At 42.5% G+C, this 14,760-nt stretch overlaps 1 protein-coding gene across 1 annotated transcript in view; it reads right to left on the bottom strand.

Annotated features, from left to right (window-relative positions):
• KALRN (kalirin RhoGEF kinase) overlaps window positions 1–14,760 on the bottom strand; it is a 507,955-nt gene that overhangs the window by 29,485 nt on the left and 463,710 nt on the right. Inside the window, exons 42-47 of the mRNA XM_054381250.1 lie at window positions 14,059–14,145; window positions 13,224–13,316; window positions 12,113–12,163; window positions 11,693–11,770; window positions 10,698–10,883; window positions 7,120–7,291 (exon numbers count right to left, since the gene is read on the bottom strand). Of these exons, the coding sequence (XP_054237225.1) occupies window positions 7,120–7,291; window positions 10,698–10,883; window positions 11,693–11,770; window positions 12,113–12,163; window positions 13,224–13,316; window positions 14,059–14,145 (667 nt within the window). The remainder of the gene's footprint in view (window positions 1–7,119; window positions 7,292–10,697; window positions 10,884–11,692; window positions 11,771–12,112; window positions 12,164–13,223; window positions 13,317–14,058; window positions 14,146–14,760) is intronic.

Genomic DNA, 14,760 nt, shown 5'->3' with positions numbered 1-14,760 from the left:
CTTGTGAGAGTGTACATTTCACAGTCATGGAGAGAGTTTACACTGGGAAAAGGAAGGATAAAGATGCCAGATGGTAAAGAAATAAAGACTTTGTTATGTTTGGAAGAGAAAGGATCAGGGCTGGGACTCACAGTGAATGGGAAAGGAACAGATTTGCTAGGCTCAGACTACCATCCCCAGAACTATGGGTTTGGTTTTCTGCATGTCATGTGGCTTTAGTGGATGATTTATAGTCAGTTAATACTGTGTACATGCACCAGACTTAAACCTACTGGAATGCAGAGAGACTAGTCTAGCAAGAGGCAGACAGAGGACACAATGTCACAGCATCAGCCCAAGGAGGGAACCACAACAGAAGGAATGTCTTTCCCAACAAGAGGAAAAGGAAAGAAAGCCAGAAAGGCTCAGCACCACTCAGCAGACTGTAGCATTCTCCTTCAGAGAAAGGCAGGACTACTCCAGAAAAAATAATAATAATTAAAAAAAAAAAATCACTTAATACTGAAGAACAAGAGACTGGGGGGAAAAAAAAAAATCAAGGAAGATGCCAGATCAGCATTTTCTTCAGAAGGATACAAACATAGGTCTGTAGCAACCTGGAAGATCTAAAACCTATGCAGTGATCCTTGCTGCAGGAACACTTTGTACTTATGCCAGTGACTACCAGTTTCATTCACTTAGCTGAACTGCACCTGAAAATTATTTGGGGCTGGCTGCAGATCAGCCATAGAGGAGAAGGAAGATTGGGAAAAACTTCTCCAATTATTTTGACAGTGATGATAACATTCCCATAGGGAGGTGTGCTGCCTACCTGGGGCCCGGGTGAAGGACATCACCCAGAGGTTACCTAAACTAATCCAGCCCTCTGACTATTACCCATTGCTGGTAATTCAGGCTGGAAGTGAAGAAATTGAAAAGAGCAGCACCAGGAAGATTAAAAAGGAAATTAAGGCCCTTGGGAAATCAATTGACGGGGCAGGAGCTCAAGTGGTGTTCTGCTCAGTTCCCTCAGCAGCTGTGGTGTACACTGAGAGGAACAGGAAAACCCACACCATCAACAGTTGGCTTAGGAGATGGTGCCAGCAGCGGAATTTTGGCTTCTTTGATCACGGGGCACCTCTTACTGCACCCGACCTGCTGGACCAAGTTGGGTTGAATTTATCTAGAAAGGGTAAGAGTGTGCTGGCACTGGGCTTGGCAGGACTCATTGGGAGGGCTTTAAACTAGGTCTGAAGGGGGTGGGTGTGGAAACCAGTCTCCCTGGAGAGGAGGGAAGACCACACAAACTGGTGAAATCAGCAGCCCAGCTGAAGTGCATGTACACCAATGCACACAGTATGGGCAACAAACAAGAGGAACTGGAACTCTTGGTTCACCAGGAGAACTATGATGTAGTTGCCATCACAGAGACATGGTGGGACGATTCTCACAATTGGAGTACTGCACTGGGGGGTTATAAGCTCTTTAGGAGAGACAGGCAAGGGAGAAGAGGAGGAGGGGTGGCCCTGTATATTAGGGAATCTTTTCATGCCTCAGAACTCGAGGTTGCAGATGAAAGGATTGAATGCTTATGGGTTAAAATCAGAGGGAGGCCACACAAAACTGACATCCTGGTTGGAGTCTGTTATAGACCACCCAACCAGGATGAGGAAGCCGATGAGATATTCTATAAGCAGATGGAAGCTGTCTCAAGATCATCAGACCTTGTCCTTGTGGGGGACTTTAACCTACCAGACATCTGCTGGGAACTTAATTCAGCAGAGAGGAGACAGTCCAGAAGGTTCCTAGAGTGCATGGATGACAACTTCCTGATGCAGCTCTTAGGTGAACCTACCAGGGGTAAGGCTCTGCTTGATCTGCTGTTCTCAAATAGAGAAGGGCTGGTGGGAGATGTGATGGTTGGAGGCTGTCAAGGGTGCAGCGACCATGAGATAGTGGAGTTTTCAATATGCAGGGAAATAGGGAGGAGCAGTAACAGAACCCTCACTTTGGACTTTCGGAGGGCAAACTTCAGGTTGTTCAGGCAACTTATTCAGAAAGTTCCCTGGGTAACAGCCCTTAAGAACAAAGGGGTCCAGGATGGTTGGACCTACTTCAAACAGGAGCTCCTAAAGGCACAGGAACTGGCAGTTCCCACATGCCGTAAGACGAGCCGGCGGGGAAGACGACCGGCCTGGATGAGCAAGGAGCTCCTGAAGGATTTAAGGGAAAAAAAGAGGATTTATCGCCTTTGGAAAGGGGGGGAGGCAACTAGTGACATGTTTAAGGATGTTGTTAGATCATGTAGAAGAAAAATTAGAGAGGAAAAAGCACAGTTAGAAATTAAACTGGCCGCTTCCGTGAAGGATAACAAAAAGCATTTTTATAAATATATTAATGCTAAAAAGAGGGGCAAGAGGAGCCTCCACTCTTTATTGGACATGGAGGGTAACATTGTAACTAAGGATGAGGAGAAGGCTGAGATTCTAAATACCTTCTTTGCCTCCATTTTCAACAGTAAGGCAGGAGGACTTCAGGATAACTGGCCTCCTGAGCTGGTTGATGGGGTCAAGGAGCAGTGTTGTACTCCTGAAATCCATGTGGAATTAGTTCGAGACTTGTTGAGTCACTTGGATATTCACAAGTCCATGGGACCTGATGGGATTCATCCTAGGGTGCTGAAAGAGCTGGCAGATGAGCTGGCCAAGCCTCTCTCCATCATTTTCCACCAGTCCTGGCTCACTGGAGAGGTCCCAGAAGACTGGAAACTGGCCAATGTGACACCCATCCACAAGAAGGGACGGACAGAAGAACCTGGGAACTACAGGCCTGTCAGCCTGACCTCAGTGCCAGGGAAAATCATGGAGCAGATTGTCTTGGGGGCAATCACTGCATACCTGAAGGATAGCCAAGGAATCAGGCCCAGTCAACATGGATTTAGGAAGGGCAGGTCCTGCCTCACCAACCTGATCTCCTTCTATGATCAGGTGACTGCCTGGTGGACGTAGGAAAGGCTGTGGATGTAGTCTACCTGGACTTCAGCAAGGCCTTTGACACTGTCCCCCACAGCAAACTCCTGGCCAAGCTGGCAGCCTGTGGCTTGGACAGCAGCACTCTGCGCTGGGTTAGGAACTGGCTGGAGAGTGGTGGTGAATGGTGCCACATCCAGCTGGCAGCCTGTCACTAGTGGTGTCCCCCAGGGATCAGTGCTGGGCCCCATCCTGTTCAATATCTTTATTGATGATCTGGATGAGGGGATTGAGTCCATCATCAGTAAATTTGCAGATGACACCAAGCTGGGAGCAGGTGTTGATCTGTTAGAAGGTAGAAGGGCTCTGCAGAGGGACCTTGACAGGCTGGACAGATGGGCAGAGTCCAACATGATGGCATTCAACAAGTCCAAGTGCTGGGTGCTGCACTTTGGCCACAACAACCCCATGCAGAGCTACAGGCTGGGGTCAGAGTGGCTGGAGAGCAGCCAGGTGGAAAGGGACCTGGGGGTACTGGTTGACAGGCGCCTGAACATGAGCCAGCAGTGTGCCCAGGTGGCCAAGAGAGCCAATGGCATCCTGGCCTGCATCAGGAATAGTGTGGCCAGCAGGAGCAGGGAGGTCATTGTACCCCTGTACACAGCACTGGTTAGGCCACACCTTGAGTCCTGTGTCCAGTTCTGGGCCCCTCAGTTTAGGAAAGATGTTGAATTGCTGGAGCATGTCCAGAGAAGGGCAACGAGGCTGGGGAGAGGCCTTGATCACAAGCCCTATGAAGAGAGGCTGAGGGAGCTGGGACTGTTTAGCCTGGAGAAGAGGAGGCTCAGGGGAGACCTCATTGCTGTCTACAACTACCTGAAGGGAGGTTGTAGCCAGGAGGGGTTTGGTCTCTTCTCCCAGGCAACCAGCACCAGAACAAGAGGACACAGTCTCAAGCTGCGCCAGGGGAGGTTTAGGCTGGAGGTGAGGAGAAAGTTCTTCACAGAGAGAGTGGTTGGCCATTGGAATGGGCTGCCCAGGGAGGTGGTGGAGTCACCATCCCTGGAGGTGTTCAAGAGGGGATTGGACGTGGCACTTGGTGCCATGGTTTAGATAGGCATGAGATGTAGGGTGACAGGTTGGACTCGATGATCCTTGAGGTCTCTTCCAACCTTCTTGATTCTTGATTCTTCTTGATTCTTGATTCTTCTAGTATATACAGTAGATTAGGCTACAAAGTCCTTAGCAATAAGATCTGAACAAATACTTATCAATCTATCTTGAAACAATCTGTCCTGCTCAGTGCTTTTAAAGGGTATTTAGCCTACTTGTAGCTAGTAATTCCACCATTAACTATTACATTGATGCCTGGCTTCCAGCCTCCCATTCAACATCTGTTAGTATTCTGTTGAGCTGCTGGCAAAAATCAGCCTCCACGTACTTGTATGCTCTCTCATCTCTCTCAACCCCTCCATCCCCCCACAAAACAAGATTAAAATAAGGGTAATGATCAATAGCATTTTCCTTATGAAATATATCCATCAGTGGAAATTTTTCTTTACAGTTTGCTTCTTAAAGCAAAATGAAGAAACAGTCACTATGACGAATCATTCAGTGCATGATCTGCCACAGTCTGTCTCAAGCTTAGCAGCTTTTGGTTTTCCAAGGAAAAATATGAAAACCTTGAATATTCCAGAGTAATTGCACTAAGTTTTGTGTTTATGAACTGTGTGGATGCAAATACTAGGCTTTGTATGTAGCCCCACACTCTTCAAGGCTTCCCTGTTGAAGACAGAAAATCAGAGACAGCTTGGGCAAGAACTCACAGGGAATATTTTGTTATTAAGTTTACTCGGCATTGGCTCAATGTGGATTTAATAAGATTTTAAAGACAGAAAACATCCGCTTTAATGAAATGCAAAGCTAAAGAACATATTTAAAGATTAGTCAGCCTCAATAAGATAACATCCTAAAAGCCACTTAAATTGTTCTGGACTGGACAGGCTCTACTAGGTACAATATCATTTTCTTGGATCTTATTCATAGGTTTAAAGTAAATCCTTAAGCCTGTGTTTTAATATAACTCTATTTTTATTCTAGCTTTAGAGACACTGACGATTAAGTTCCTAACCCATCAAATTCCTTGCTGGCCTCACAGAAGATAGGCTAAAAAGGGGATATGAAGTAGAAAAAGGGGCTCACAGAGCCATAAGTCCTTGAAAGATAGGAGTGGAAAAAAAATATATATAAAAAATACATCAAGTGAGAAATATGTGGAAGAAACAAAAAATCCCTGCAGCAAGCAGTGTCTGTGGAGTCCTCGGGAGGTTTAACAACAAAAAAAAGTATTTCTGCAGCTATTTCCATACTTATTATAATTTATTCCAATAATCCCTCATTGAAAGCCATCTGCACTGAAATAAAACAGGCAATTTTTGGCACCAATTGGTCAAACTGGAGAACTTTCACAGCTCATCTCACTAACGTATGTAAGAAATTGTTTTACAAAGGTTGTATGAGACCCTTTCTATTCCAAGCCACAAAACCCCAGTATCAAGCTTTGGAAGCATGGATGAAACACAATTTCCTTTCTCAGCTCAGCTGCAGTTTTCAAACTGTCAGAAACAGCTTTTGCCTGTAACCTTTTCCCAGCTAACTTTCGACAAGTAAAAGTAAGCTAAGTTAAAGTCTAAAAAAATCTCTACATTGGAGAAAAGGGAACCCTTGTTTTGATGTGAAGTGAATGAGCATCTTCAGATTTTGCAATCAAAAAAATCCATAAAACACTAAAACCCCCACATCAAAAAAGCTAACAGGTTGTGCCAAACCACAACATTTTCATACAAGCAAAAAAGTTTCATTATTGAGCATCTATTAAGTATCTAAATAGGGAACTCTCTTCTAATATAAGCTCAATTAAAAAAAAAAAATCTGTTTTGGAAGCACCCATTCCCATTTTGTTGCTTCCAACAAACAAGAGACTATTTTTATATTTCTCCTCTAGTCCTGGTTCCTCCTCTTTCTCACCCAGTCATGAGCAAGAACAAGATAAATTGTTAACTGAATTTCAGTCCTCTGTATTTTCAAAATACACACTTCTCTTGATCATGTGTGTTTCTTCGTCTGGAGGGCAGTGGGGTTGGGCTTTTTTGATTTTGTTTTGTGGAGTTTTTTGGTTTTTTTTTTTTATTTTTAAGAATCACAGCTTTAATTTGAAAGATTATTTCAAACCACCTCAAATATATTCCTGAAGCAAAGCTGACATTTTGGAAAGGCCTCTGTTCATGCACAGCTCCCACGCTTCCCAGCAGAAAAAAAGCCAGATGCTTTCTTGCCCTCTCCTTTGTGTTTTGTGGAAAGCAGCTGCTGCCCCACAGATTTTGGACCTGTAAGAGGGTGGATGCTGAGGCAACCTTCATAACACCTCATGTTCTCTACTTGTAGCCTATGGTAATGTGGAATAGGAGGGTCTTGGGACAAACCTTGCTCTCAGTAGGTGGGAGATAATATGTAGATACAATAGCAGGCTGGCTTCAACATGGTCTTGGGAAGGGATTATATTTAAAATCTCCCAGTAGAATGTGAAGCACCAGGCAATACAGCCCTGCAAACCCCAGCATTTTTAAAGGACCTTGCACAAAAGTACTACCAAAGGCACATCACTGATAGAAGGACTTGAGACCTGAACTTGAACCTGCATAGTAACTGCACAGGGACCCACCACCTATTTAAGCAAGGAGCTGGGAGGCTGACAAAACCAGTCCATGAGGTACTGCTAATAGAACCAGGCCAAAGTGACATGTGGTCTTTAATGGAAGATGGGACTCCAGAATCTTCTCAGGGTCAGCTCCTGGGCTACCCTGCAGTTTAGATCAAGCTTGTCCAGCCCTTCTCCCATTCTTCATCTTCCCACCAGGCAGACCTAGCATGCAGGACAGATGGTCTCTTTTCAAAGCACACCTGTAAATTACAAAGGCTCTCACAGATTCTGTGGATAACACTTGACCCAGTACTTAATGACAGACAGACTAGGCTCTAGCTTTCTCCTTGGGGCATTCCGTATAAAAGCAAATTGACAAATGTTTTTCTCATAGAGGAAACAAAGCCACAAAGATTCTGAATCTCATTTAGTGTCATGGTTTGGGAAACAGAGCAAAGACCATGTACATACCATTTAGGAAATCTCTTTGTGTGTCCAGGACCTGGTTGATGTCCTGTACCCAAGCTTGTTGAATTTCTGGATTAGCTGCCTGTAAAATTACTCTCTCTGACGTTTCCCGGCTCATTAGAGCAAACTTGCAGGGATCATTGTCCACGTTTTCCTCAATGATAAGGTAGTTCATCTGAAACAAGGCACAGTAAGCATGTGTTACCTGGAGCATGAGTTAACATTATTCAAGAATCAGAATAAAAATTGTTGTGAAAAGTTCCTGAAAATAATTGTGTCCAATAACAGCCTGTCAGATCAAAACCAGAAGAGGTTGCCTCATCTAGATTTAGCAGATAAATCTTGAGCTAAAATATGATGCTTAATAAAGCTCTGACAGATGTACCAGACATATGTCTGCCTTGTCTTCAGTTACAACTTCTATTTTAAGGTAACACAGACCTGACTGATGTGCTAAAAAATTATTGTAATCCATAAATAGAGTTAAAATGTTCCTATTAAGATGTTAATGAAGACTATCATTCCTCCAGTTTAAATGTTTACATTTCTCATTCTCCATGGGAAAGAAAGTCTCAGTCATTAGTGTGTTTTAAAAATGGAACAGACCATGCATGGGGATATACTGAGGGAGAAAAAAAAAAAACAAAACAAGAGCAATTCTCCCCTGATGCTCCAACAGATCTGATTTCTAGCACATCACAGTCATCTGTATGCCACCACCTCACTTGCCTGCAGTCACAATATTCTTTCTGGAAATCTCAAGGATGGCAATTTCAGCTGCTGTCCTGCCCTTGTGAGGCTGCCATTTAAGTGTATCCATAACTTCAGCTTTTCCTGAGCTACTTATATCTGTGATAATAAACAGGAATAGGTTGGCTTAGCCTTTCAGAAAGAAAAGAAAAAAAAAAAGAGAGATTCAACAGTAGACACTTCTGGAGACTAAGGCAATAACATCCCTCTAGAAGAAGCCTATCTCCAGTTGCTCTGAATATCTGTCAAGTAATGGAGAGATCCACTCCAGTCTAGCATTCAAACTGCAAGATAGAAAGAGCCTCTTCCTTCTCTTCTGGGGTCCCTATAGGTTAGAGGGGCATACAGGATCTCTCCTCTGACATGGAGACAAAGAAAGGGACAGATGATGAGCCTGGACAGTGCTATTCCTCTTGTTCTGAGCACTTGCTCCTCTGGTTGATATCCAAAGCAAGCGAGTCAATCCTGGTATGATTCCAAGAAAAAGACTTGTAGGTCGGAGTCCCTAACCTCCTATTTGTGTCTCAGAGAGATGCATTAGGTATTTTGAGAGTCTGAAAGGTATCCAACTGAGAAGTACATAAGAAGGGATGTGCAATTTCTGAACACTTAACTACCTCACTGCATAAAGAAGGGCTCTTCACTAATGCTAAAGCTCCTATCACAGTTTGAGTGTGACAGACCTTGGAGAACATCTCCCTGACAGCCTAGGACAGCTGCATTTGAAGTCATATGCACTTCTTCCTCTAATGGAGAGACCTCAGTGCTTAGCAGTGGCCTTGACCCAGAGGAAAGAAATGGGATCTCTGATGCTGCCTAAGTCGTACTGTGTGGCAGGATGTGACCAGCAGGCAAACAGTCTACATCTCTCAGGGAGTATCTCCCAGACAACTGGACAGCCACGGCTGCAGATGGTATCAGGGCTAGCCAAAGATGGCTAGTGAGTCCCAATAATGGCTTTGAAGATGAGCTTGACCTACTTGCCAGCATTTGAATGAAGGTCAAAGAAACATAGTCCTAGCTGACAGTGTAAAGCTTCTTCAAACTCATGAACTCAGAGCAGAAGCACTTTCTGGATGCCCACTTCTAGGGCAGGGTTATGAAAACCAGGTGACGAGGCAGCCTGTTTATGTGACACCTTTGAACAAACTGTCTTTTGCCCAGGCTGAGGTTCCACTGCAGGGTGAGGATGCCTGTGGCACAGAGGCAGGGAATGGTCCTGCTACAGGGAATGGTTATGCAGGCCACAGATCTTCTCTGTGGGAAAGCATGAGAGAAATTCAACCAGCAGTGAAGCAGGGACTGGAAGGCAGGGTGTGACAGCTGCTGGCACAGACTCCACAAGGCACTGGGGAAGATGCACGTGGATCCAGAGAGGATCCCACACATTCTGTAGGCACTCAACAGGAGAATGAGCTGTTTGACAACTGGAAGAAAAGAGGGACCGGAACATTATCACACACAAGTTTTAAACTCAGACAGTGGGAACAGCATTACTTTCATAGGCTGTTTTAACTAGAAAAGCAACTCATATCCTTGAGGCAAGCTAATTTTATTGACATTAGGAGAAATTTATTTTTCTCTCTTTATCTACAATACACAATTTGGGAATTGTTTCCTGCAGATAAAAGCCTCATTGTTATACATACAATAAACTGAAGTAGAAATGAATCATGTTGTTTCCATCTCCAATTTTAATAATGATTTAAATCAGCAATAAGATAAAATCAAAGTTAATCATCTAAATCAAGATGATTATTTATCTGTACACTTCAGGTTTTTCCTTTATTATTTGGTTGGAAACTATGAAATCCACTGACTTGCAAAAGGATATAGGCTTTTCAGTAAATGCTGCAGTTGGTCAGCCAAGAAGATGCTCTCATTTTAGTAACTATGCTGCTTTTCATAGATTTGTTTAGTTACGTCTGGTTAGTGTGCATTATTTCACCCAATACTGTTCTCTTCTATTTCATATTCACATACTATTTAGATTTAGAGCAAACACAATGCATTCTCTCACACCTGTTGGAAAAGAAAATCAATCCCAGACTGGTTTCACAGCTTTGAATGAAGAAAACACTAAATGAATCATTGACTTTGCTCTTTCTGTTCTTTCTTTGTTACACTAGCATTCATTCACCTTCACTCACCACTTCAGAGGTTAACTTTGCATTTGTTAAGGAAGCATAAAACTCCCTAAACAAACAAATAAGTATTTCCCGTGGTTACTTCCAGTTTTTATTTTTGGTTCCAGCCCCATAATCTGGAAAGACTACTCAACCCCAAACTTTCTTAAAACCTGCTTTATAGTTTAGATGGTTTTATATCTCCTTATAACATTTTTAAAACTGTGTGTATTTTTGTTTGTTTTTGAAATAGTTCTGTCTTGCCACATTCACACTAGGACTAAGAGCCCTCCCCCATTAGGGAGAGTATTTCCAGTAATGTCACACAGAGGCTTAATATTGACTTAGAGTTTGGCCCAAGATGACTGTTTCAGATACTACACCTTCCCCCACCTTTTACGATCATATTTAAAAGCAGCTATTGTATGCTTCCTTTTACTACTGCAATATTTATAGCAGTGTCTGTGAACTCAGAGTTATGAATGAGGACCTGCCCTGGCTGTGATCCTGGTAAAAATTACCCAGTAAATCACGCTGTGGTTTATTCAGAAGCAGTCTAAATGGCTTCTGATCTACTGAAAGGTAATGCAAATGTTTTCTGCAAATTGTTGTCCACCTGTGCCAGGATGGCCCAGTCTCACAGTGGAGAAAGCTTTCTTTATGTGACCATCAAACAGAATATGCCTCTCCCTCTCTGTTTCTTACCTTTATGCTTTTCTTGAACATGTAGCCTGGCGTTAAAGATCCTTTTCTAAGGAGTTCACTGAAGATAACTATTTGCTCAAAGAGAAACACCCTGCGCTCCTTCGGTCGAGACTGAACTCCAGAATCCTGCTCTGTCACATAGAAGGTGTCCTGCTGCAGCAGCTTGCCTTGAGCTGTCAGCTTGCCCTGAGAAACAGACAAGGCACCAATATTATAAACCCACCATGATTGCCTTGAGACTATTTGATATTTCATGCAGTCCAAGTTTTCCAATCAGGATTCATGTGAGACATATCTCCTCTAAGTTATCAAAGCACAATCTTATAAATCAAGAGCTCAGCTTAAGGAAAATAACATAGGTATTCTTTGTTTTCATTGGCATAGATTGCACATATAAAACCAAACCCAAGAGGTATCAAGTAGACTGGTTTGCATTTAAATTCAAACATTGTTCCCATTATGTAGTTTGTTATTGTAATGTCTTGGACTCCCTCTAGTCCTGAGCAGCCAGTAGGCAGTGACACAACACCTCTAAAGGTGCAAAGAAACAGGACCTACCTGTTTGCAGGAATGCTATGATGCATAAGACAGAAATACAAACTTGACTTCATTTTGGAGATGAGACATCCAAAGTCGGCACTGGCTTACTTACAAACCACAAGCTGTAACCTGTGGGGTTATAACTCAAAAGTCCCCTCCCGGCTGTTACCAAATTCAGAAGGAGCTGTTAACATGTTAATGCCTACTAACAAGCAGAGTAGGCTGGTGCACCACCTATTTTTGCTTTGGCAAGAGACATTGGATCGTCACACGTTTAGAGTGAGGGGTGTATCACTCCTACCTTCAAAACCTCACCAAAGCATGCAGCTCCACACTGGAGAAGAACAAGCACTAGATAAATAGCCTGGAGTTGGGCAGATTATAGAAACAGTCATAGGAAGATAAAATACTTTTCCTTGCCTCTTTGTTATTCTAAGCAGAATGCAAATGCATACCTCAAAGCCTTGGAGGCGACCCAGGTTCATCATATCATTGCAACGTTTTGGTACAAGGCACATTAATTCAACTGCTTTCTGTTAAGGAAAAAGGATGTTGTATTGTTACAAGAGAATCAAAGGGTTCCTCAAAGCAAAATGCCAAATAATGAACTTCAACAGCACAATCACTGCTAGCAGGTTTTGGTGGTGAGGCCCTCATGCACCGAAGCTGTATGGTAATGTATAAAAAAAGACAGCACACCTACAATGCAGGACTGCACCTTCATCTTTTACCTCTGGCTTAGGCTAAGAGAAGTGCCACATTTAGAATACCAGCAGGATCTTCAGCTACTGTCAATGGGATACTGGGGTTTTCATTTCTCCATATGAAGTGCCACTAGATAACACAGCACTATTGTCCAGGACATGAAAACATACCTCTATATCAGAGCACTCCAGTCCAGCTTTTTCACTGTACCTCAGAAAGTCCTGGAGAAAGCAGAAACGTTTGCATTAAGGCACTTCAGAAAGAGAAAACAAAAGATGTAAGTTTGAAAAAGAAAAAGCATGATTTTCTGAGCAGGAAATTCATCTTTAGAGGTTGCTGAACATTATAACCGCTTTATAGATAAGGAAAAGGGGTGTGGATGGCTGCTGAAAACATCACAGGAAAAAGATAAAGCTAGGATTAGTCCTTGGGAATGCTTGCTTTGTCCCTGTATTAAGCCACAAGACCACACACACTTGAAGATTTTTCTTTTCTTTTTGGCATTTTAGGGAATGTGCCTCTGTGTCTGTGCAAGTGTGCAGTTATCAAACTGTGGGCTGATGGCAGCCTGCTTGAGACTAGTTCTAAAAAGAGAAGAAACCAGGACAGAATCCTGGTACTGCTGGTGATTACTGGGTATGGTTCAGATGTCTAATTTTAGACATTATCTTGATATTCCTAGGGATGAATTTTCAGAAATGCTGAGTAATTGGCATTGTGAATAAAGTTGGCAGAAGTCAGAGTGGTCAGATTCTTCAGAAAAAAAGATTAAAAAAAAAAACAAAGCTGTGATCTTCTGAGATTTTAAGATAATCAGAATATTCTGGAAGTAAGTTTCTTATGCTGTTTTGAAGTAAGATATTCAGAAATGGAAGCTACAGCATATTTCACAAACATGCCACTTAGCATCAAAGACATAGAACATACTTGTTTGTCCTTATTGGAACTTAAAAAAAATTGAATGAAAGTTTGCTCCAAAACTTCAGAGGAAGAAAACTCCTATTTGAAGTTTACACTTATATTAAAAAAATCCAAATAAGAAAAAAATAATTATTATTTTAATAATTTTAAATTGGAAACGACTCTCACAGATGTTTCCCTCCTGCTCTCTGGACCTTTTCCATGGGACTCTGTCATTGTATGGCCATGTTTAAGCAGACTCCTCTTTCCTCTTAATCTGATGAAGGTATTTGTCAGTCAAAACTAAAGCTAACTTGCAATAACAGCATCTAATGCAAGATGCAGACTACACTTTAGTGCAAACTGTTTCTTTCCACTCACCTTGAGAAGAAGCTGATACTTAGTTATTCTTTGAATGGGTTTGATCAGAAAGTCACTAATGGTTAGCCGTTGGCTTATTTCCTGTTGAACCTCCTAAAAATTGAGGATTAAAAACAATTGCAAACAGTCACAGAGCAAGACAGAGAGCATGATAAAATGTCTCAGCAGAGACTTTATTTCCGTAGAAAGTTAGTCTGTTCTTAATCTTTTGTTTGCAAGAGAGGATTTGAAAGGATTTTAAAATCTGGCATGTCCTATTTAGTCAAAGACTGGGTAAAAGTCATGACCAAGCTGGAAGGCTCAGGATCCCTTCAAGGTCTGGAGACTGCTCTTTCCATTGCAGCAGGGATTAGCTCACAAACAAGTCCTGCAGAGCCTGCCTCCTGCCCTTGGGTGAAACAAAACATCTTTCCCTTGTGAAATAAGCTCTTTCACATTAATATCTAAATGTGTCTAGTCCCAAAGATTTCTTGAAACAAAGTTGTTGGAAATTTATGAGAGGCACCACCCAGCTCCAACAACCTCCACCTCCTCCCTTGTTTGTGGACTATGGATTAAAAAAATCTTGTTTTATTTAGACAGAAATCAATATAGTTGTGGTACTCTGAGGTCCACGGACAGTCATGACTGGATTAAATTTTTATTAGAAATTAACAAGATGAGAATTTGAAACTAAATAATAACTTTTTTCCCCTGGAGCAGAGACTTTAGCAGGCTTTGCAGTATCAAAATCTTGCAGAGTTTGTTTTAGACAAACCCCATGGGTTACAGAAGGGTCTGCCTGACTAGGACTCACAGCTGTAAGTAGCAGTAATGTATAATGAGCCATGCTTACCTCAAAGTATGCCTCATACTCAGCTACTATATATTCAGATCGTGGTTTGTTTTGGCAATACACCACATACATGTGTAATCGCCGCTCCTACAAAAGCAAGAGGAACAGCAGCCTGGTTAGATATTGGCTACTATTCTGTTCTGCTGTTAAAAGCTGCCAGAAAGTTACTTTGATGTTCTGCTTGGGTTTCCTTTATTTTTGGTTTAATCAAAGATGTAGTTTGCTGAAGTAGGGAAGCAAACTGGCAATTGGTTCTGTCCACCACTTCTGCACCGTACAGAAGGGGAGGTTTCAATAGGGGTAGACAGAGATGCCATCTGCATGCTGGCAGATTTGAAATTTGGTACTGAGTTGTGCTCTGGCTAATGCCACACCACCATGGCAATTGTAACAGTTGGCAAGTACCTGTTGTAATTGTATTTTGGCAAAGATGTCTTTGGCAGTGATTAATGCTGTAGTTCAATCCAGCTGCTGACTAAAGATGCAGAACCACAGGGCTACTTCATGTTTAAATTCAGTTTAGCTATATAAAAGTATGAAATCAACACAAACAGATCATTGGTCATTGGGTGTTAGGGGCCCCTGGAGATCCTCAAGTCCAACCCCCCTGCCAGAGCAGGACCATAGAATCTATGGCAGGCCACACAGGAACGCATACCAGATGGGTCTTGAAAGTCTCCAGAGAAGGAGACTCCACAAGCC

This window comes from Indicator indicator, chromosome 5, assembly GCF_027791375.1.
Source record: "Indicator indicator isolate 239-I01 chromosome 5, UM_Iind_1.1, whole genome shotgun sequence".
Classification (NCBI taxonomy): domain Eukaryota; kingdom Metazoa; phylum Chordata; class Aves; order Piciformes; family Indicatoridae; genus Indicator; species Indicator indicator.
This window is presented reverse-complemented; position numbering and strand designations above follow the sequence as displayed.